The sequence below is a fragment of the Notolepis coatsorum genome (assembly GCF_963971535.1).
Source record: "Notolepis coatsorum genome assembly, chromosome: 3".
Classification (NCBI taxonomy): domain Eukaryota; kingdom Metazoa; phylum Chordata; class Actinopteri; order Aulopiformes; family Paralepididae; genus Notolepis; species Notolepis coatsorum.
Window position 1 is genome coordinate 56,481,118 of NC_140167.1, and position 23,174 is coordinate 56,504,291.

The window sequence follows — 23,174 nt, forward strand, 5'->3', positions numbered from 1 at the left end:
ATCCCATAATAGTCTCCATTCTACCATTGGACGAGGCCTTGGTGCCAGGTCGCCATACCCCTCAGACCAGGTTCAATCGTACCGCTCAACATGTATGGACAAGTCCTAGTTCCGCGTAGGAATATGTCTACCGCACCACTAATGGTACTATTTGTTCATAGTGCGTATATATACTGCGCTATTAAAGTAGAGCTTTCTTTTAGTCCAGTTCCTTACCCTCCAACAGAGTGACAGACGCAAAAGCCTCCCCGCGAACCACGTGTGGGCAGTAAGGCCAATTCGGCCCAGTATCGGCATTGAGACATTGTGTATATTAATATTTGAATAGTCATATTTGGCACTATATCGTCGAGTTGGACGTATTCTATTAAGCTAATAATAGTCTATTCATATGTAGTGCCTCGTGCGGTAAGAGTTCTATAGTAATCAGCACCCCCATCGTTTCGGGCATCAGCTGGACGCTTATCCAGGGTGGTTGACCCCACGTGAAGCTGCACCCGAGGAGCTCCAGGCCAAAGAGCGAGTGGACCTGTATATTGGATTATTCTACCGACGACGGCTAGCCTTCCCCGGCTTGGATTATGCTTTGAGTACTTTGATTATTCTATGGATAAAGGCCAACACTGCGGTGTGTTGGAAATACCCCCCCCGGAGAGGACGACAGGTGAGAAGACGCTCTACACGATGAGGTCGCCTCACGTCTCTCCATCGTGGACCGGAGGACGCCGGCCACAGAGAGTCCAACTGCTTTCATCTGTGGATCGAGGATCGCTGGGCACCGGGTCGCACGACTGTGGGCTCTCCCAGGATACCCTCGGCCAGACGGGATACAGCCAGACTCTACCCCCCCCCTCCAGCTGTCCTACAAGCAGTCGGAACCTTCCCCTAGTGTATCCAGCTATATAATCATTCAAGTATCATTGCTATTGTTCCCTAAATATTCCAGGTTGTATATTTGCTTCCTGCGCAATCAGAGATTGGACATTCGATATTGATCTACCTACGAATACTCATTTGCCATAAAAGTGCATACTATTTCAAATCATAAATGTAATTAAGTGATCGTTGTACATACCTTTTGCTATGTATTATTAATAAACGCAGACTTTCGACTTGGTACATTTGTGTTGGATCCGTTTCATCAGGTGGGAGTGTTTATCATAATTATTTATACCTAGTACTGGGTGGCCAGAGTCTAAAGTACAAGAGGTAGTGGTAGTAAGTATCATATCTAACAATACAGTCAGGGAATTGTACCCCTCAGTTACATAAGTACTACTGAATAATAGTGCTAATCAGATGTATGTAACAGTATATTATTATGTACAGTGATAAAGGTATAAAGACACTGGTAAGTCATACTGGCCAGCAGTGTAACTAGTAAGGTAAAGATATAGTATACAGATATGTAAAGGATTACCGTATATGCAGGTATATACAGACATTATTGTACATGCAATCATACAGAGTTATATGCAGGTGTATATAGAAAGGATTATATTCAGACATATGTGGGAATATATATATACAGCATGCTATCATGTATGATAATGTAACTGGTCTCGTTACACAAGCCAATTCAAGGATGAGAATCTACACAAAATACATGTGTACATAACTCATTCTAGTTTAGCCACAAGGTGGCGGTAGACACTTCAGTGGGTGTATTAAAACCAGCAAGTTATCACCACCTGCTTCCTCAGTGTTGGATGTTTTTTTTGGTCAGTGCGTGTTGAGGCAAATACTAAACAACAGCTGTGTATTTATAAGGTAAGGTGTGTAAATCTAGACGACTGACAAATGTTTTCCAAGATTCACTTGTAAAACCTTGAAGAGGCCTTGAGAATGTAACCCAGCCCTATATTAGAATTTTTAGATTTTGGCAGCTCATGTGAGAAATAATAGGCAAATGGAAACTCATTTAAGATGTAGGCCTTTGGTTTTATGATGGCATAAGTCAAACTAATTGCTCCTAAATCGTATTTATTTAATACCAATGTGAATGTCCTCTCATTCATCTAAATTATGCAGACACTAATTTGCCCTTGATATCTATTTGTGAATGAATCGCCCCCCCCCCCCCCTCTCATTTTCGATAAACAGTAGCCAAATGGCTGACAGATTAGGACGGTTTTAATTTTCTATTTTCTCCTTCAAGAGGAGACAAGGCTATAATGTTGTTGCCTTGGTGACTATAAATCAATAGCATCATGCAGTATCTTCTCCATTTCCAATGAAACGCTTCATCCCTTGCTGCCGTCATCGGGCGGTAAGTGGCACCTGTCCTCTGATTGGCCGGCAGTCACAATAGCGCTGCCATTGAAGAATTCCTGCCCGTGTGGAGGGGGCGTGTCTCTGGCGACAGAAGTCCACGCCTCTTCTATAAATACTCCATGCAAGCGCACTGCTGATCAGAAGGACAAACATTATTGAACTGTTTCATATAAAGTGAACGCTGCATTTGTTCGCTGTTTTATCAATCTTTTCACACACTGTCACTTTCGATTAGCAAGGAAGTGTGGTTCCTTGTTGGAGGCGAAAGAGAAGGCTGTCTCTGAAAGATTCATTGATCACCAGAATCGATAGCAGGTGTGAATTCATGTCTGTGTACTCACCACAAATCTACTGGTAAGTATTCACACTTTTGACTATAGCCTATTATTTAGTTTACGTGAGCAATTGTTTGCTTGCTTTGTGCGGCTGTTTCGGGAATGGAAAGTGGCTTATAATGCGCCTGAATGAATGCACCTGTCAATTTAGAATACCATAGCCCACCTGTCAAAAGAGTGTATTTTACTAATAAAACAGTGTTGCATGACAGGTGATGAAAGACTCCTTTGTTGTTCTTAATACACTCAGTTTCCCCCTTAATTTTCCTGTAGGGGATTTGCATATGAAATAAAGGTCACACCACAAACCAAATGGAAACAACCCTATACAGTCTTTTCAAATAGGCGGGTGTCAAATCACTTTTCACTTTTAGCCCTTTAGTTAATGTTCCTCAACATTTAAATTCAGCAGGATATGTCTGGTCATTATAACTACGATGTTCCAGCTCCAGTTTGAGATGCACTTTGACCCTTTTTGTAAAAGGACTGTTTTTTAACCATGCAGCATACAGGCTTAATTAGTCGTTCCCAGCAGCTTGTGCAGAATTGTGAACTATGAGTCAAGCGGCCAACCGCGTTGCACATCCAGTGGCCTTTTTGTGATGCAGCAGCTCTTGTTTGCTGGTGACGCACGGCATGCAGGTGCAGCAAGACTGTCCATGCCATGGAGAGGGAGGGGGGGGGGGGGGGGGGGGGGGGGGTAATTCTCCCCCTCATCATGACACCTTGATTGCCTTGAGGCTGTAGGTGGATGATGGGCCTTATATGCGTATTATCACAGAGAATGTGATGCACTGTGATGCTGTTTAGAATGACTTGTGTGCAGGGAGGCTGTTCAAGCTGCTTTGAAACATTGTTTTGCCTCTGTTTTAAACCTCCGCAGATCTCTGGCTGTCTCTACCAGGAAGTTTACACCCGACCTCTTTACTGTAACCACACTCTGCTCTCTCTCTTGCCTCTGCTTTCAGTAGCTGTGTCTATAGCACCTCTTCTCTGTGCTGCAGTATGTGGGAAAGCCTGTTTCTATTGTCGTAAAAAAAATAGATTTATTCCCACAGGACTACTGCACTGTATTTTGAGGCGTAAGTCACTTAGAAGTCATTAGAGATGAACATACTTTCTCCAAGTCACTATTGTCTTAGCTTGAACATACTTTCTCCAAGTCGCTATTGTCTTAGCTTTAACCCCCTTTTTGAAGTGTACATCAAATATGTGTCATTAGAACAACTCGACATTCTAAAGATGATGCAGCGAAGGCTGCTGGTCATTGAAACCTGTGTATATTCTAGAATTCCTGGAGGGAAACATTGTAAAAAAAAAAACTCCAATTGTTAACGTTGGCTACAGTAGCAGTATGTACACGCATGTAAACAGGAAGACATCTTTTCAAATCGCACCACACTGAAGCAGGTTCTCATTGAAATAAGGCATGGTGACATCCTTACTGAGGACATAAACATCTAGATTTATGCTGCCTTATTCCATTCGTATCTATAGCCTGAGACCCGTAGGGCAGCTTCATTAGCACAGTGATGCTTGCCCAACAATGGGATCAAAGGAAATGTCACTTACTACTTCATGAATGAGGATTGGAGTAAAAGTCTGATCTTGGGTCTGTAGGTACACAGGGCAGATTATGTACCTTCAGCACATGGATATGGCACATTCGTTGCAGCACTTGCCAGGGGGGGGGGGGGCTCTATCTCAAACACACACACACAACCCGACCTACACACCCCTACAGTCGCGTTGCAGCACAGTGGTCGGCACGGAATGTCAGCGCCGGCATCTCGTCACCACACAGGCAGAGATTTATGATGTGCATAGCGGGAACCGGGGGTTGTAAGACGGGGGGGGGGGGGGGGGGAGAGACAATGTTAATAATGCAGGACATAATATCCCATCGTGTGCAGTGGGTCAGATTGCAGGCAGAGATCACTTGGGTTCATGTCGGCAGCACCGGTACAGGACACGCAGACGGGCCCATGGGCCAACCCTGCGGGGCCAGCGGGTTCTTTACCTACCAGGGTCTACCCATTGCACTTAATACATATAATACCACCACAGCCTAAAAAAGGATTCCGATACTTGTGTGACTTGAGATTCGTCTTTACATCAAAATCCCATTATCCTCCACAATTTGCGGCTACACTCCACGCAGAGTAGGACGTGGAGTATAAAAGAGACCTGTATAAGAACCTAGAGGATGTGGGTGTTTTTAGAATGGCCGTCAGGATGGACTGAGCACAGTGGCTTCCAGGGGGGTCACTGGGTCAGCTGTGATTAAGAGCCGAGGGGATTTTTCCACTCGACCCGGAGACTAAACCAATGGAACAAATCCCGTCAATTGGCTGCGATGTCCATCGCATTAATTGGTGATGTCGTCTGTCCCATTAAACCACAGGGTTGGTGAAGTCGTCACGTCGCACATGGGGAGCAAAGCTTTTTGGCCGACATAAAGTACACGGGGCTTCCATGGAGCTTGTCTCTTGCTGCTACTTTACAGTACTGCTATTGCTTGTTTTGTGTGCTTGTATTTATTTTATCCTATTTACGGTTGCACGATACACCGATACTAAAGTATTGTGATACCTATCCGTTAAACGGTCCAATATTCCATTTTATTAGTATCGATACTTTTAGAAAATAAGGCCTCATGCAGTATTTTCTATTTTATTAATAAACAATTATTGTATATATTATATTACATTACTTTTCTTGATATTTTAGGCTTTTGCCGTGGTATTGTTTTAGAACCGGTATCGTGATACTTGGGCTGGTATCGGTATGTTGGTAATTGTGACAACTTTAATCCTATTCTTTATATTTTATCTTATTTTGTTGATGTTGCTGGCTGCATGGTTGAGGAACCAAGACTAAAGAATATCACTCTTGCATGCTGTAAAAAAAGAATTTACGTGACATTAAAGAATCTGAAATATTCTTGGCAACAAAGATCCGGCGAATGTCACTAGACTTCCTCTTTTGACTGTGGCTTTTAAAGGCATGTCACCCCCGGTGAGCCTGCTGCACTAACCAACAGCGTGTGCGTCTTGTGCCGATGCCAGCCATCCTGGCTTGTGCTGGCATGAGGAAGTCTGCCTGATTTGGCATGCATTGATCTGTTAATCAGAAGGTTAAAGAGGTTGGCTGGAAAGCTGTCGACGTATACGGAACTTGGGTCAACTTGCTTTGAACCCCGAGAGCCATCAAGTCCTACCGGCGTTGGCTTTAGGATTATGCATCTTGTAACTTCTAGGTCTATTATAGGCGAGCCATTCTTTGTCTGGGCTACGTTACTGTATGGTATTCGGTGTGGGGAAGACTACACATTTACAATGGTAAAATGCCGGGTGTTCTTGGCTTTCTGCCATCAAATGTTCCCCCTAGCTGTGGTCCATACTGATCTTCTTATGTCACATTTACGGCTCTGTTGATTACAGAACACTTAATGTGTCCTCTCCAGGCCGCTAAATATTCCACTTTGAGTAAAGGGGACACATTGTTCACCCTTGCTTTGACACTTATGGCAGTAATGGACCTGACTGGTATGCATGTTGTGTATGTTCACCCCCCCCCCCCCCCCCCCCCCCCCCTCTACGAGCATTTACGTTACGCGTATGTTCACCCCCCCCCCCCCCCCCCCCCCCCACTAACTTCTCATTGTACCCCTTTATGTTTTATTAGGCCGATCTTCTGTTATTCTTAGCCGAACAGGATGTTTATACGATCCACGAGCAGAAATATGACTGGCAAGGCCTGAGTGTTTATCTTTCTTCTCTCCCTCCTCTCCTTCACTCAGGTCTCTACACGCCGTCACTGCCGAGTTCATCCTCTCGTTGCAGTCTGTACCGCTCCGTCTGTCCCTCCGTCTGACTAACCCTCCTCAGTCTGACTAACCCTCCTCTGTCTGACTAACCCTCCTCCGTCTGTCCTTCTGTCTGACTAACCCTCCTCTGTCTGACTAACCCTCCTCTGTCTGACTAACCCTCCTCTGTCTGACTAACCCTCCTCTGTCTGACTAACCCTCCTCTGTCTGACTAACCCTCCTCTGTCTGACTAACCCTCCTCTGTCTGACTAACCCCCACACCCTCGAGGATGAAATTAGCTCAGGAAGATCAGGTCCCCAGCTGACGTGACTTAACTTTTTCCATGGTAACTTTGCATATCCTTCAAGCCCACTTGTTATTTTTAGATATCCAGCTATTGTCTTCTGCTCGAGCCAAGTCGTCGGGACTAGTGGGGTCGATGTTCCAGGTGGAAAACTGGAAACCTTTTGCCCATCTGTAAATGTGACCATCTGCCCTTAACAACGCCTCAGTATGTAGGTGACGAGGGGTTCATGTAAATTCAGGAATGGAAACATTGATTGATAAAACGGCAGTTGCCCACTGCTTCAGGGTGTAGTGATGTGCTAATGTGAGTATTGATTTGATGTCACTCGATGAGCTCCTCGGGATAATTCCACTCGGGGCTGGCTTGAGACATGAAGAGAAAAATAATCTGCATAAAGGCTCGGGCCGGCCCTGCTTTTGCTTTATTCTATTTGTTCTATTTCAAATTGAGGAGATGGAATATACTAATACATTAGGATTAAGTGTCTCCCCCCAGATAATGTACACCTCAGGGTCACAGCATCACTGTGATCGTATTAATTCAAAATGTTCTAGAGAAGAACTGACTTGTCAGAAAAATGTACAGCCTGGGGGCTTATTGGATTGAAAATAATTTAAACATTTAATCTGGTGTTTAATCTCCACAGAACCATAGAATAATGATTTAGCCACTGGTGTTGGTTTTTCTGTCTTGAATTTGAGATAGATTGAAATGTTGTTTTAATTCTTTAAAAAAAAAAAAATTAAATGCTTAATTTTTTTTCTTATTTGGTGTACACCAAAGCCTTCATCCCAAGTGGATATAGTATCGCATCATATATTTTTTATTTTTTTTTGGTCTTTTCCCCCCTCCATTTTCCTCCGATTTTCTCCCATCCCAATGTTAGTCGTATGCCAATTCCCAGTCCCTTCCTGGTCGCTGCGCTTTACCCCCCACAGTCAGATCATTTGGGAGAGTGGAGGCTACCACGTGCTTCCTCCGACACACGTCCAGCCAATCACCGCTTCTTTTCACCTGGCAGCGCGGATTCTCATTGAGAGGGCGTAGCGTGTGGGAGGACCACACTATCCCCCTCACGTCCAATCCGCGCTTAGCAGGCGCCCCGACCGAACTGTAGGAGTCGCTGTTTACAACGACCCGGACCCACCCCGCCAGCTTCTCCCACCCTCTGATACAGCCAATTGTATCGGTGCAGACGGCCAGCCAAGCTGGTGACAACCCCGGAGCTGTGAGCTGGATTCGAACAGGCGAACCAAGCTCACAGCTCCGGGGCTGGTGACGAACGCAATCTCCGCTCGACCACCTAACCGCCCTAGTATCACATCATTTTTAAGAAATTACTTAAAAGTAGAAATTGAGAGCGTGCATATTATTTAGGATGGTCTGTAGAAGGACTTGGTGAATGGCAGTCATACATTTCTCAGCCTGATGGCAGACTGTTCACAAACTGAAGGTGACGCAGGTTTAATTAACCTGGTTTTCCCTCCATACTGGAATTTTATATAATGTTGGTGGTCTTATAAAACACTGAACACAGGGTTTTTGAACTTTCTTTTCTTCTCCAGTATCAAATAAATATACCTCTTGTTTAAAAAAGAAGAGTTGGGTTTGTTAGATGAATGAGACTTGTGATAAAGTGAAAATGACTTGAGTAACATGTAGAAAATCCTTTATATAATCACGGCCATGGGTTCCTGTCCAAACCATTATTCCTCACTACAAGTGTTCTGAAATGGCGAACTACGCAACATTCCGTTGTCTCAAAGGATATAAACAAATTTTTTAGAGAGACTCGAAGTATGTTAATAGACCCCCCCCCCCCCCCCCCCCCCTTCGGAAAGCAAGTCTCATAGTTTGAATCGGAACGGAATGAGTGTCATGTTTTCTGTCCTAGTTGGTCGCTTTGTGGCTGGTGACCCTTTCTGCCCAAAAGTCTCTCTCTCTCTCTCCACTGCCCACATGTCTCTCTCTCTCTCTCCACTGCCCACATGTCTCTCTCTCTCCACTGCCCACATGTCTCTCTCTCTCCACTGCCCACATGTCTCTCTCTCTCCACTGCCCACAGGTCTCTCTCTCTCTCCACTGCCCACAGGTCTCTCTCTCTCTCCACTGCCCACAGGTCTCTCTCTCTCTCCACTGCCCACAGGTCTCTCTCTCTCTCTCTCTCCACTGCCCACAGGTCTCTCTCTCTCCACTGCCCACATGTCTCTCTCTCTCCACTGCCCACAGGTCTCTCTCTCTCTCTCTCCACTGCCCACAGGTCTCTCTCTCTCCACTGCCTACAGGTCTCTCTCTCCACTGCCCACATGTCTCTCTCTCTCCACTGCCCACAGGTCTCTCTCTCTCTCTCTCTCCACTGCCCACAGGTCTCTCTCTCTCCACTGCCCACATGTCTCTCTCTCTCCACTGCCTACAGGTATCTCTCTCCACTGCCCACAGGTCTCTCGCTCTCTCCACTGCCTACAGGTCTCTCGCTCTCTCCACTGCCTACAGGTCTCTCTCTCCACTGCCCACAGGTCTCTCTCTCTCCACTGCCTACAGGTCTCTCTCTCCACTGCCCACAGGTCTCTCGCTCTCTCCACTGCCTACAGGTCTCTCTCTCTACTGCCCACAGGTCTCTCTCTCTCTCCACTGCCCACAGGTCTCTCGCTCTCTCCACTGCCCACAGGTCTCTCTCTCTCCACTGCCCACAGGTCTCTCTCTCTCTCCACTGCCCACAGGTCTCTCTCTCTCCACTGCCCACAGGTATCTCTCTCTCTCTCTCCACTGCCCACAGGTATCTCTCTCTCTCTCTCTCCACTGCCCACAGGTCTCTCTCTCTCCACTGCCCACAGGTCTCTCTCTCCACTGACCACAGGTCTCTCTCTCTCCACTGACCACAGGTCTCTCTCTCTCTCACTGCCCACTACACCACCAAGCACCATGCTTTAAATAGAGCGCATGAGAAGAAACCCGCTCTGCGTCTCGTCTCGAGACGGCGCCTATGTCAGCTGAAGAGACCTGCTCTTCGAGTCTGTCTTTCTTTCTTTTCTTTTTTTTGACTGTACCATAGCACGCCGTACGGTGCAATCCAAACAAAGATAAAACAACTTCTTTGTTGCTTTCATCTAAAATGAAAGATTTGGCTGTGCTTCTGGTGTGAGCCGAGTGCATCGGGTTCCAACAGCGGTGCATGCCTGTCGCCTGTGGCTAACTTTCATAATGACTATGTTCCATGTCCCCACCATAGCTAGTGCAAAGAGCACATCGTCCTGTATTTAGAGATGGCTCTACCACATGTAAACCCGTGCTGTGGTTTTGCAGTGCAATAGATGTAGCTCATCGTGTTTGTGGTCATAACGAAACAAAATCATGCAGCTCTGCATGCGAGAGGCAAACTGTCGCAAAGCCAAGGTTTTTGATATGTGGGTCCTATGCCATTCTCACTATAAGAATTTACACTGTTTGGGCCCTCGTTTGGCATGCCTTCTCATTAGTTTGACCATTGTTTGGTATGCCTTCTCATTAGTTTGACCATCATTTGGTATGCTTTCTCATTTGTTGGACCACCATTTGGCATTCTCATTAGTTTGACATTTAGTATCTCATTATGTTCTGTGTATTTAACATTGGTGTAGGCGGTGTATTTGAAGATGTTTTTAGAGATGTATTTTTACAAACTGCCCTGAAGGAAACGTGGTGCTGTTTTCCATATCCTTGGCTTGAGGTGGACTGTTATCGCTGGTATGGCCTATATGCCCTTCTTCCTTTACTCTTTTTCATGTGAAACTGCTTATGCTGGCGTCTCTTGACCAGGACTCCCTGGAAGGAAGGATATTGTCCTGCCTAAATAAAGGATTGATGAATGAATAAATAAATACTAAATAAGAAAAGCCCACAAATCACATTTTCGAAAGTGAAAAAAATAACATCACTTTCTCTGCAGTTTCTCCATGTACCAGAGTGTAACCTCCTGCGGGAGAGCTGCCTCTTCACCCTGTGGCACCAGTGTGGAGTGCCTTTTATGAGAAAAGTGATGTGGTATATTTTAATCTGTCCATAAGGAATTATAAGCTAATACATTGATGGAAAATGTCAGTTGACGGCTAACACTGCTTTGATAGAATGTTTAGAGTTATTACAGTGTCAGGCGTCCTCTTGGAGACGAGGCCCAGTTGTGATGATTACATGTTGAGTGGACAATGGGGTGCAGCTGGTCAGCTGAGAAGTCAGCTGCTTTTCTTCAGAGGCCTGAAAAGACCTCCTGACCAAAGCCTTAGAAGGTAACGGGAGATAGGATTAGTATTTTGAGTGGACAGTAGGAAGCAGGAAGGACTCTTGATTAAGACAATCATTTTGTGATTAGGGAGGGGCTTCATGCTAATATATATATATATATATATATATAAGCTTGAAGCAGAGGGGGAAAACTAAGCTCTGTGTGCTCCCTGCCCTGCTACTGACTGGTTCCTGTCTGCTGTAGAAATCTGACATCAAGGTGTGAGTATAGCTTAGGACAGGCCTGAAGTCAAATGGGACTTCACATTTCTGTGAACTGAACTTAAGTTGTAATAAAACCTTGAAATTCAGAAGTAGTCAGAGACTCATTTTTGCATAATGACACCTTTGACCGTCATCTACCTGAAGAATTGTCACCACCGTGACACCAGTGTTTTAATGTGGCATCAAGTGTGGAACTGGGAGGTTTTTCTGTGGGTGGATGTGACTCGCAGCCTATTGCAGTGTTCATACTGTTCACCTTGTTGTGAAGTCAGTTCAGAATGTACTGCCTGTTCATGCTTTGTCTCCCCAATAGTTTACCATGTGGAGCGTTTTTACATGGTCTACCTTTTGTCATTGGTTGACTGTAATCCCTGGTCTCTCTCGGTCTCTCTCTAGTCCAGTGTTTGTACCCAGCCAAGACATGACTGAGGTGATGATCAGCACTGCCCCCATGGAGGACATGAGGCTCAGCCCCAGCAAGGACAGACTCTCCTTCCAGGTAGGATGGACGGACACACTGACGCATGCACACACACTTTAAAGGAACACTGCAACATTATGGGAAATAGTCTGTCTGACTCTGGAGACTATAAGCATATTTCCCATAATGTTGCAGTGTTCCTTTTTAAATGCTTTATTTGAATAGGCTAAGTAAATTGTACATTCATAAGATTAATATATTTCAGAAGCTCAACGTTATTTGAAGGATATCAAGGATCCAGAAAGCATGAACACTGCCACACGCCACTCATTAGCAGCAGAGAGACTGAACACAATCTTGCTAGTTGTTTAGCTCTTTTCCTTGATACGCCTGCAGTCTTCAAGCCACTAACAAGAAATGTATGAACATATCTGTGGCTGTGAAATATCAAGATCATTAGCCTACAGTTATCCAAGGCCTGAGTGATGGGTGCTGCCAAAGGCTGATACTTGGTCGCAGTTTGTCCAAGGAGGCTTGTTCCATATGCAGGTAGAATGGGCAAACTATCAAGGATATAAGCACCTCTTTCTGATCTTCATTGACAAAACTGATATCGGGAGTATTTTGAAGGACTGTTGAAGGACACGCACACACATTCACGCATGCATGCACACAACGAATGAACAGTCTGGCTAGATGGTTCTAGAACTCGACATACGCTGCACCTGCATGTTTTGCGTCACCAGCTGCAAACTGAGCACAGGGATATAAACACAATGGCTGCCTCCTTCTCAATTGACCTGTCAATCTCAAACCCGCCCTCTTTTCTTGATCCTTTCGACAGTTGTGATTGAGGGTCAATAAAAGAGAAGGGCTTGAGATGGGTCAATTGATTAATTGGTCATTTTGGTCTCGAGTGATTAGTCTTTGTTTATGTTTTTATAAAATTATGCATGTTTTAAGCACAAGATGTAAAGGAGATCTCACCCTGTACACAATCGTATGTGCACAAAAATCCTACGACTACAAGTGGACTAGCCTATTTATTTTATTTGTGGACAAGCCCTAATGCATGCACACCAGTGAATCATAGCTTCCGTCTCAATTCTCCATCCCAGCACCCTGTGTGGTTTAGCTTTTCACGTTACTTTCCATCCATTAATTATTTATTGGGACTGATGTCAGCAAGGGCTAGCGGAGGGAGGCTACGTTTCTATGAGTGATGGTGGACGGCGTGCGCATTTAGAATCTTAACCGTGGCAAATCGGAACATGGCAGGTTGGGACAATGGGACGGTGGGACGCGCAGACCGTGGCAATGGCATAGCGTGTCGGCATGAATGCCCTCGTGCTGAATGCCAAGTATGAGGGCAGATTTTCTGAACACAAGTGAAGTGCTATGTCAGTGAGTGACAAGACGACGGACAGGGTGTATCTATGAGGTGCTTTCAATCTAAAAACAGCCAGCCATTAGAGAATAGTGACTGTATAGGGCATGTCTTTCTAGAGAGGGAGAAAGTGTGTATGAGGTTTTTTGCTCCTAAAAAAACGGGGGGGGGGGGGGGGGGAAGAGGGCGAGTATGAGGTTCTTTGCATCTAAACAGCCAGCCATTACAGAATAGTGACTATGAGCTACAACATATCTTCCTAGAGGGGGAGTGGCTAGGATGGATTAGAAGTGGATTTGGTTCCAGCACAGCACTTAACCTAGTAATTACCCACCAGGACTTTGGGTCAGGCTGGTTTGTTTTTAGTATAAGCCCTAATGAGCTGTATTATTTAAGCTCATTATGTAAGCAAGTCGTTTTTTTTTTTTTTTTTGAGTACAGTAATTCTTTTGTACGTGGATATGTAGTTCCATCTAGATATCTTTGGTCTCTCGTAATTGGGTTAGCGGTTATTGCACACTGTCGGACGTTTTTTTTTTTAGCTGCTGGTCTAAATGTAACTACATAATGAGTACTATGGACCTTTTTTATATAAGTGTTTTCTTGGGGAAAATGCAGAATGTTGGGCCTTTTCTGGAGTGCAGCACTGGTGAAATGACTGTTGAATAAATTACTTGAAATCTCACACTCCTACGCAGACCTGTCCTGGAGCCTGTATGTCACAGCCTCAAATACTTCTCTGCCCAGAAATTGGTAACAAATCGGGACATCTGCGATCAAATTAGTTTGAAAGAAAATGCGGCGAATGTTGAATTGGATGCATTAAAGAGTATCACAAATAACCAAAACATGAGTTATGCAGTGGTGTAGTTATCCGAAAGGTAAACGGGACTATAGGCCTATGTATATTCTGCGTAAGGAAACCATAACCTTTTATGGCTGCGTTCATCGTTGTTTCCGTAGACATGGTGAATAAACAAGTCTGCACACATCCTGTGAAATTCAATTAAACGTTGTTAACTCTATTTTCGGTTTGTATTTATAAAAGAGACAAAAAATAGTAAAGGTAGCGCCGGTTAATTTACTTCTAGTTTGGTCAGATATGTTTAACAGTGGAACGTCGTCCAACTCTCTGCGTGTGAAAGGATGTACCAGTAATGCTGTTTACTGTAACCAGTCAACAAAAATAAGACTCACGCAGGTGTAGATCAGAACCAAGCCATCAGGAGGCTTTGACAGGTTGCATTGTTTCTATACCCCCTCCCCCCCCCATCTTGGAAACAAACTTAATAATAGAGTTGCATTATTGTTCCAATTTAAGTAGTACCATGGCACCACTATTTGTTGTTGGGTTGTATAAATCCTTCACTTGAACCATCGTGATTGACGTGAACATGGAATAGGCCTACATGTGGACACCCTCACTGTCGCCGCCCCATGCCATGCTCTATGAGGAAGTTGTCTCTGGGAGGATGTGAGTCATTGACGGATAAGACTTTTCAATAGGCCAATTTTTAAATACAAAAAATAAGGATATATTTGGCAATTTTTCAAACGGTTGGAATGTAGTGTATACATGCATTTTATGCAAAAATCCCAAATTAAGAGATTTTAGTGTTTTTAAAGTTGAATTAATAGGACATGGCCTTAATAAAAGTCATTTGGGGCGACCGTAATTGATCTCAAAATTTATATATTTCCTTAACATTACTAATATTTTAACAGGCATCAGTAATTAAATATACATCTTAAGAAAGACAGGCTTGTGTGCCCTTTATTTTTTTGTAAACTATGATTTCACAAGTTTATTCTATAATGGCAGTGTCTCCCTCGTATAGCAGTTACAATACCCATATATGCTCTAAAACCCATAAAACTGATTTAAAATGTGTACAGATAGTATCCACTTAAGCATAGTATACCAGTGATTAATATTTGAGCCAAAACTGATGGATATTCTATTTTGAATTTAGTACAGTTATTGACAATCATTGGTTACCCCGCATGACAAATGGTCGCCCCAAATGATGAGAGTAGTTAAAAGTCTATTTAAAATGTTACACAATGCAGTTCAGACAAAAGAAAACTGAATGTTTTTATTACAATCTTTTCAAGTGGTCAACAAAAATATTCTTCAATTCATTCAAATATCACAAAAGTAAAACATGTTAACATGCGAGGGCCCACATGTGGAAGATTTTCCCACCTGCACTTTGGCGACCTCTACCGGCTCGGGTGCGCATATATTTTAATACAATATATATCGAATTAAAGCCCTATTTGTTGCCTGTCGATAGCCATTTCAGGTGACACAATCCGTTCAGCGGTTCTCGAGTTACATGCCGATATGTGAGGTGTGTGCCGAAGTACACAGTGTTGTACAAATACAACACCGACTCCCAACATCATTTGGCACAGTAGGTTACAAGCTTCGTCAGGAACATTCAAATATCACAAATGTTAACATTAAACATTAAAAAAGTTAAAGTGCAATACACATTACATGCTTCAGGAACTTGAACATTTCACAAATGTCCATTTTCATGTCCTCATATCATCATTGGTTTTGTCAATGTATGAGAGCGAGAAGGTGGGTTAAGTAGCATCACTTTTGTGATTGTAGGCACATTGGACAGGGATTAACAATTTAAGTCAATAATAAAAGGTAAACAGAGTTGTATGTATGGAATAAAAATTAAACACCAACACAGTTCTATATAGTCAATAACCACCAACATAGTTGCATGGATGAAATCAACGCTAAACAACTACAACACAGTTGTATCAGTTCTTTTTAGGGATGGCACGATACCACTTATTCATGTCCGATACTGATATCACAGCCTTGAGTATCTGCCAATACCGATAGGATAATCCCTTAAAAAACAAACCTGTGTTTAACCTAGCCATCTATAAAACATCAAACTCCTAAAGGAAGAAATACATACCACACATGACTCAGTTATGCAATAGTGCTGCTGCTTTTTATTTTGTTCAAATTATTTAGTTAATACGTTAATAAGACTACAGCGATTTCATGACGGCTTCCTGTCCTCGTGTCTAGTGCTGAAAATATACACTTTGACTGCTGTTTTGATAGGGTTAGGGTATTTACTCTTGGCTACATTTGAAAAAGAAACGCAACATTGTACTTATTTGAGATAGCCGTGTCAGAGATAATGACGGTTTGGCAACATGAAGTGAGGCTAAGCGTCGGAAACCTACATTTTCAACAAAAGAAAGGGGCTGGTCGTCCAGCACAATAAATGTGGTTATTTTCTCGGTTTTCTTCAGCTTTGCTTTGTTACTGTATGCAGGGAGTTTCTCTCGCTTCTGAATGGTTTCCAGCTATGTTAGCTGCTGCGACAAAACTTTTCCTCTTGGCATTCGTTGCACATATGAACTCGGCATACTCCTTTCCATGATTAATCTGCAAGTGTTGTGTGGTGTTGAAGTTTCCAGTGTTGCTGCCACCCCTAGAAATACTTGCGTCGCAGATATTACACTTGGCTGTGTCGTGTTATTCCACAAGTATACATGCGAGTCCTCTATTTGTTTGTGCGTGTCTTCATTCTGTTAGCTCCACCATACAGGTCCGTTATTATCCGCTCTTAGTCTACTCTGCCCTGTGTACCTGTCTGTGACCCCAGTACGGTGGCCTGTACTCTGTGTCGTATTAATGCACACACATTAGCATAACACCACAGGCTGTTTTGCCTTTCTCTTCTTTGAGCTTAAAATAACTCCACACAGCTGACATGATTGCGGCGCGCTGCTAACAAGTTGACTTACGTTTAGCTAATGCTAACGTTGTTGTCACGCTACTACTGTTCACGTGATGGCATGCTTTACGGCCTGTATCGGATCTCCAATCCTGTGAATTTGGCCAGTATCGGACCAATACCGATACTGAGTATCGGATTGGTGCCATCCCTAGTTCCTTTTATATTTTCTCATGGTAAACTGCAGGCATTTCAAATTGAGGTACATGTGCATGTTTTAACAAATCAGGCAACCTGAACACCTAGAATAAGAAGCACACCAAAAAACAAAACGCTGATATTTTTTACATTTAGTTAAATTATTAATGTTCGGTTATGACATCATACGGTGACATCACGAATGTTCCAGAACGTTCGATCATGACATCATACTGTGACATCACAAATGTTACAGAACTTTCGATCATGACATCATACTGTTACATCACAAATGTTCTAGAACGTACAGTCATGACATCATACTGTGACATCATTCATGTGTTCTATTATGACAAATAAGACGGTTCAATGACTTTATCTAAATCCAATCAATATTCCTAATGCCGTGTCAATGTAAGGTTATAAAAATAAACATATAAACATTCATACAATACAATATAGCTTTGGCTCCTACAGTCAACATTCCCCAAAGATATATCAAACACGAAACAAACTTTGATCAGATTAAAATGGAGATGTTGCACAGTGCAATCCACTGAACATTTATTGTTGAAATATGTCACTGTTAATCATGAGCTGGGTATATAACCTATGGTTTCAAGGGATGTTAAACCTACTGTAGAATCAAAGTAAATGTTAGTGATTCAAATCCTCATTTAGAGGTAAGGGATCCACCACAGCTTGCCCTGCTGCTCTTCTCTACTTCTACACCAGCCAGAAGTGGTGGAGTGTTCTCCATGGATGGTGGTGTCAGGTCCAGCATCGCCTTTTCCATCTTTTTCCTTCTCCCTGTAACCTCTGGATGCAGCCTTCTCCCTCTTTGATAGCTCATCTGACTTCACATATGGAATCTTGCCCTGTTTTCTTCTCTGGTAGCTGAAACAATGGTGTATAATGTGATACAGATTCTGGTGGGCTAAATTACATACAAACTTAAGTTCAAGATATTACAGAAAAGGTCATTCCTAATCCTACTAACATGACAGTTTGAAATACACCAGAGAAAAATATACTGCATGTTACCTACCTATAGTTTTTTTTAACCTTCTCTTTTCCTGGAAAGATAGTCGGCTCTTGCTGTAGGGTCTGCATTGACCCGGTGTCTGTAGTGAGCAGTCTTCTGTTTGCTTGTTTGTGCCATCTAGAAAATAGGTTAAACTAGTTAAACATGACTAATGCATGTACAATTACCTAAATGGAATGTCATGCTATACCGTTTAAAAAAAAATCTCGTAAGATTGTACAATACTAAAAAAGAAACGTTAATTCCTAAATAGGAATGAAAAATTACAGAAATGTTGAAAAATATATGTTAAAGTATACAAAGAGTTATGCTAAAACAAAGAACTTTATGTATATAAATCATGAATAAAATATAAATATACAGAAATTACAAATACAGGACATATATCTATCATCTAAAACACTCTGCAGTGGTCGCCCCACATGATACTCGGTCGCCCAGATGATGTTTTTAAGGTCAGTCAAATATTACAGGCTAACCATTAGCTACAGAAACCAAACTAGCTAGCTCTTACCACATGTCACTATCAAATTCATCATCAAAATATAGATTTTAAGATAAAACGTATTATTCACAGTTTTGGGGCGGTCGTCCCACAAGACATCCAAAAGTGGCAACTACATTACAGCAGTTAAAAAAGAGATTTATTTGCCAATATGAAAGAGACTTACTAACCTGCTAGTTGTTTCTCTGGGTCCCTCACATGTGACTGGCTGATGCAACATCCTGTCCTTGAGGTGGTTTCAAAATAAAAGTCCCACAATTGTGTTTTCTTGATGGTCGCCCCAGATGATATTTCATAAAATTAACATATGCGGACAACATTCGTTTGTATATTATGATGGAAGTATATGTGCAAATGCTTCATAATTTTGTCAATGAATGCAAAACATGTTTGAAATTATGCCAAATAGGGCAAGGGAAATATTTAAATAGATTTAAAGTGATTTTAAGCCGGTTGTCCAAATAGAAGTCGATGCTGGACGGTCGCCCCACATGGACATTTGACACTTCAGATAGCAGAAAAATTACCAATAACTCAAATGTTTTGAGGAGTTGGAGTGGGTCTGTATATGGGGAAGGTATTAGAGATACATGTAATCTTTTTATGAATTTTAATGTTTTTTTTTAAGGTAAGAAATTCAGTGGGACAGAAAAAATAGGCGTCGCGTCATTGACCCATGTACACTGACTCATAGGAAAAGGTGGGCTTCCCCTCATAACAATTCACACCCCAGCTTGGAGTCTTGTCTTGAGAGGAGGATAAGGCGGTAATGGATGGAGGAGGAGATAATGGGAGGGTTAGGGTTAGGGCCAATGTCCCACATCCCATCTATCGCTTTACCTCGGCTGTTTGCCCAAGGTCCCTGCCAGTCCTTGGGACGTATGAATGGGACGACTCGAGTGCCAAAGTCATTTCCTCCTCCTACTTGTAATTTGGATCCAAATTGTGTGTCCGCCTCCGCCCAAGGCCCCAAGCGCCACCTGCGCCGCTGTACTGTTGCAGTAGGCGTGAGACCCACACACCAGAGAATTGTTGCGAAGCCATCGCTGTAGAGCGGGTCGTAGGTTGGTCGGAGTAGTGGATGTTTTCCCTCTGCAGCAGCCTGAACTTGCTGTGACAGTTGGCACCGTCGTGATTCAGACCTAATATAATACAGCCTGTTCCCTCCTTTCTCCCCCTCCACCCCACAAGAACCCAAAATAGCGAGACATCGGGCCCCGCTGGTGATGTGTCGCCGTTTCCTGCCCGCTGGAAGTGAAGCGGGTGGCGACATGTGTTCGCCAGGGGTCCCATGGCAAGGTCACTCCCTGCCCAACTCCCCCCGGTGCTGACACACTGAGTATTATCCAGGCGGGCAAGGGAAGGTGCATACTAAGCCCGACCCCTGTGCATATGCAGAGACGAACGCACTCAACACGCATACGTAATTGTATTTGTCACATTCTCGCATGCTTATATACATTATCGACACAATCTATATTTGGCATGCAACCACACGTGCACCGGATGGCATTTCTTAAAACACTCATACACACTGTTGCATTCAGGGGATGCAAAACCTGCCTACCTTAACACAGACAAACCCAACATCATACAAGGGTTCTTTTTTTAGAACACTTTTGTCTTGTCCTCGTCCCCAGCTTCTGGTATTCATGGAGACTTGGACACAGCTGGGCCCTCTCTCTCTGTTCCCCATCTCATTCTTTCTGAGCCTCATGTTTTCTTTCCACTCGGCTCGTTGCCCAGACAGCGACATCGCTTTCCCTTCCAATGTGTCTCCCAGTGAAATATGCAGGTCTAAAAATATTCTTCCACTTTATCCAAACAGCAAAAAATGCTGTTCTTGGACCAGGAGTGGCAGGCTTTTCCCCCTGGGTCACTTCTCTGGATCCTGAGAACAAGAGGCGAGTCCAATCTCGCCAGGACAGAGAATGCATGTAATTCCTCTTGTCAGAGTAACTCTCATGCCCTTCAGTTTAGATCCAAACATTGTGAGTGTGTCAGGCAGTGTGTTTGTAAGCAAACTCTTGGCCTGGCTGCCCTCGCATATCCATAACCTATGCTAATGTCCCTTACCTGAGCCGCTTTCCTTTTCATCAAACGATCTCTGCATGAATATAAAGCCTTTTCTTGTCCATCCCTTCATGAAGACGATACATTTATTCATTCATATCCCCCCCCCCCCCCCAGGTACCTTGTTCCTGGTTTTATACCTTACAGTAGCAGGTCGTACTTCCTTCAAAACAATGTTTTTTATTTCCTTTGTGTCACCAACTTACTGTATTCTCACCAGTAGGTCACGCGGTGTTGAATAACTTTGTAAGCAGCCCCGAGCCTTTCACTGCATGACGCAGCATTTTTAAGTGTGTGAGGAAAGTAGCCTCGGGAGACTCAACAACGCCCCCTCTGTCCTTCTTCTCTTGTTCCCCTTGCAGATATTCCCTGACCCCTCAGACTTCGAGCGTTGCTGTAAGCTGAAGGACCGTCTGCCGTCCATTGTGGTGGAGCCCACGGAGGGGGAGGTGGAGAGTGGGGAGCTTCGCTGGCCCCCGGAGGAGTTCCTGGTCTGTGAGGAAGAGCAGCAGCAGAGTAATGGGAACGTCCCAAATGGACAGCCAGTGCAGAATTCCCAACATTAAGAGGCTGATTTGCAGTACCCCCTTCCCTTCTCTCTCTCCATCCGCCCCCCAGCTGTGCTGCACCTCGGCGCTCCAACAGACTTAACTGGCAGGCCGAGGAAGAGAGAAGGCACACTAGGTCAAGTGATGCCATCTCTCTTCCTCTTGCCAGCAAAAAGCAAAGCGACCGCCGTTCAAGAGAAGCAATACGCAGACACACGCACACACACATTCAGTACCACACAAACACGGAACACTTTCCCCTCTTCTGGACCTCGCACCCACCCGGTCAGACTTTGAAATGACACACAGCGCATTAAACACCATTTTCGTTGTCTACCATGCCTACCACCCTCTCTGTGTGCGTCTGCCCTGAATCGGATGTGCTGCTGGGTGGTGGAAGCTCAGCGCTCCATGGACAGGTCTTGTACTGAAGCGGGGGTAACCACTGCTCCAGCTCCTTTCTCCAAATGGCTGGCATCATGACCCCAGAGACTTTTGATACTTGTACACGTTAACGGCTGTGGTACCCGAGGGGGATCATTATTGCCTATGGTAGATTGTCCATACCAGTGTTCAGTTTATGGATAGATACGTTAATGACTGATGGATATCGCGGTCTACAGATTTTGTGGGTGAAAAGTGGGTGTTTGTGTAAATATGTTTTTTTTTTGTTTTTCTGTGCCGTTGTTGGTTATGGTGCATTGTGACAAAAGTGTAAAGGGTTCTTTATGCATATATTCTTGGTTTACATCAGACTTTTACATAATGAGACCCTCAAAAGGTTTTTTACACTGAAGTAAGAGAAAATGAAGGAGAAAATATAATACCGATAGTCCTTCTGTGATTGAATGCATTATGAACACGAGCAAAGGCTGGTTGTGACCATGACGCGCATGGCCCCTGAAGCCTTTTTTGAAGTACGGTATAGAGTTTGTAAAAATGGCAACAAATATAATGTGGGTTGATTGTTGTTGGAAAGGGGAAGTGAGAAAGTCGACGCTAGACATAAAACAAATTAGCCATAAAAGGATGTAAAGACCCAATGAAGGTAAATAAATGTTTCCCCCACAGAACCGATACCTGAGGCCTTGTAGTGGTTGGATTTTTCGTATCATTACTTTGGTTTACTTTATTGTTAAAAAGCATAATTAATACACCAGAGCTGACCACTTGATTGCCCCCCCCTACCTAGTCTTCCTGTTCTTTTGAAAACAGCCATATTGTTTGATCCGATAGAGTTCAGGTCATGGGATAATAATACCTACACAAGGTGGGATCCGTGTGTCCAACAACAATGCTATAGGCGACACCATATTGTCTTCATTATTATTGTAGACTTGGAATGGGACTTGGGCGAGTCTCTCGTACAATGGTTGTAACGTAAGATAACTGTGGCGAACTGGATAATATGTTGCTTCCTTTTTCGTCTGTAAAATGTATTTGTCAAAAGGTCATTTGGGTGCAGTTCATGAAATTGTTTCCTAAAATGGTGTATTGGTGGTTTGCCTGTATGCAATAAGGGGGGGGGGGGGGGGGGGGGGGGGGGGGACTGTGGATGTTAAAGCTTTCATTTGACACTCGTTTATAGTCCCCTTGGAACAAAAGTAATTCTTGGGGGGGGAAGGTCAGAACTCTTGTGTACATGTAATCTGGTCTCCAAGATATCGTAGGAACCTGTCTGTACCGTGTCTGTTCTTTGTAATTACGCCTCTGAATGGCATTAGGGCTGTGTACAGAACATCTCTTCTCTCTCTGCTGTCTGTCACCTATAAATCCCACCTTTTTATTTTTGCTTTCTTTTTTGGTTTAAAGCTCAGGGAGATTCGCCACAATTTTTTTTTCATTTCTTAGATCACTTTTCTCTGTGACAAACGCAGAGGTTGTAAATAAACGTTTCAATTTGCTATCCAAATGTCTTGGCTCTGTTTCTGCTGCACGCATGACTCGACCGTGTTCTGCGGGACACAAGGAGGTAAAAGAGGCTTTTTGATAGGGTAATCCGTTCGGTTGCATCATTGAAAAATACCTTCACTCCGCTCTGCTTTTTTTTTGTGAAAATAAAAAGGC

General features: G+C 43.6%; 1 protein-coding gene across 1 annotated transcript; it reads left to right on the forward strand.

The window, feature by feature from the left end:
* Nucleotides 1–2,429: 2,429 nt before the first annotated feature.
* On the forward strand, nucleotides 2,430–22,618 carry lbh (LBH regulator of WNT signaling pathway). Its single transcript, XM_084311657.1, has 3 exons — nucleotides 2,430–2,628; nucleotides 11,605–11,707; nucleotides 20,922–22,618. The coding sequence occupies exons 1-3, from the start codon at nucleotides 2,600–2,602 to the stop codon at nucleotides 21,123–21,125; spliced, it is 336 nt and encodes a 111-aa protein (XP_084167783.1). The 5' UTR covers nucleotides 2,430–2,599; the 3' UTR covers nucleotides 21,126–22,618.
* Nucleotides 22,619–23,174: the final 556 nt, after the last annotated feature.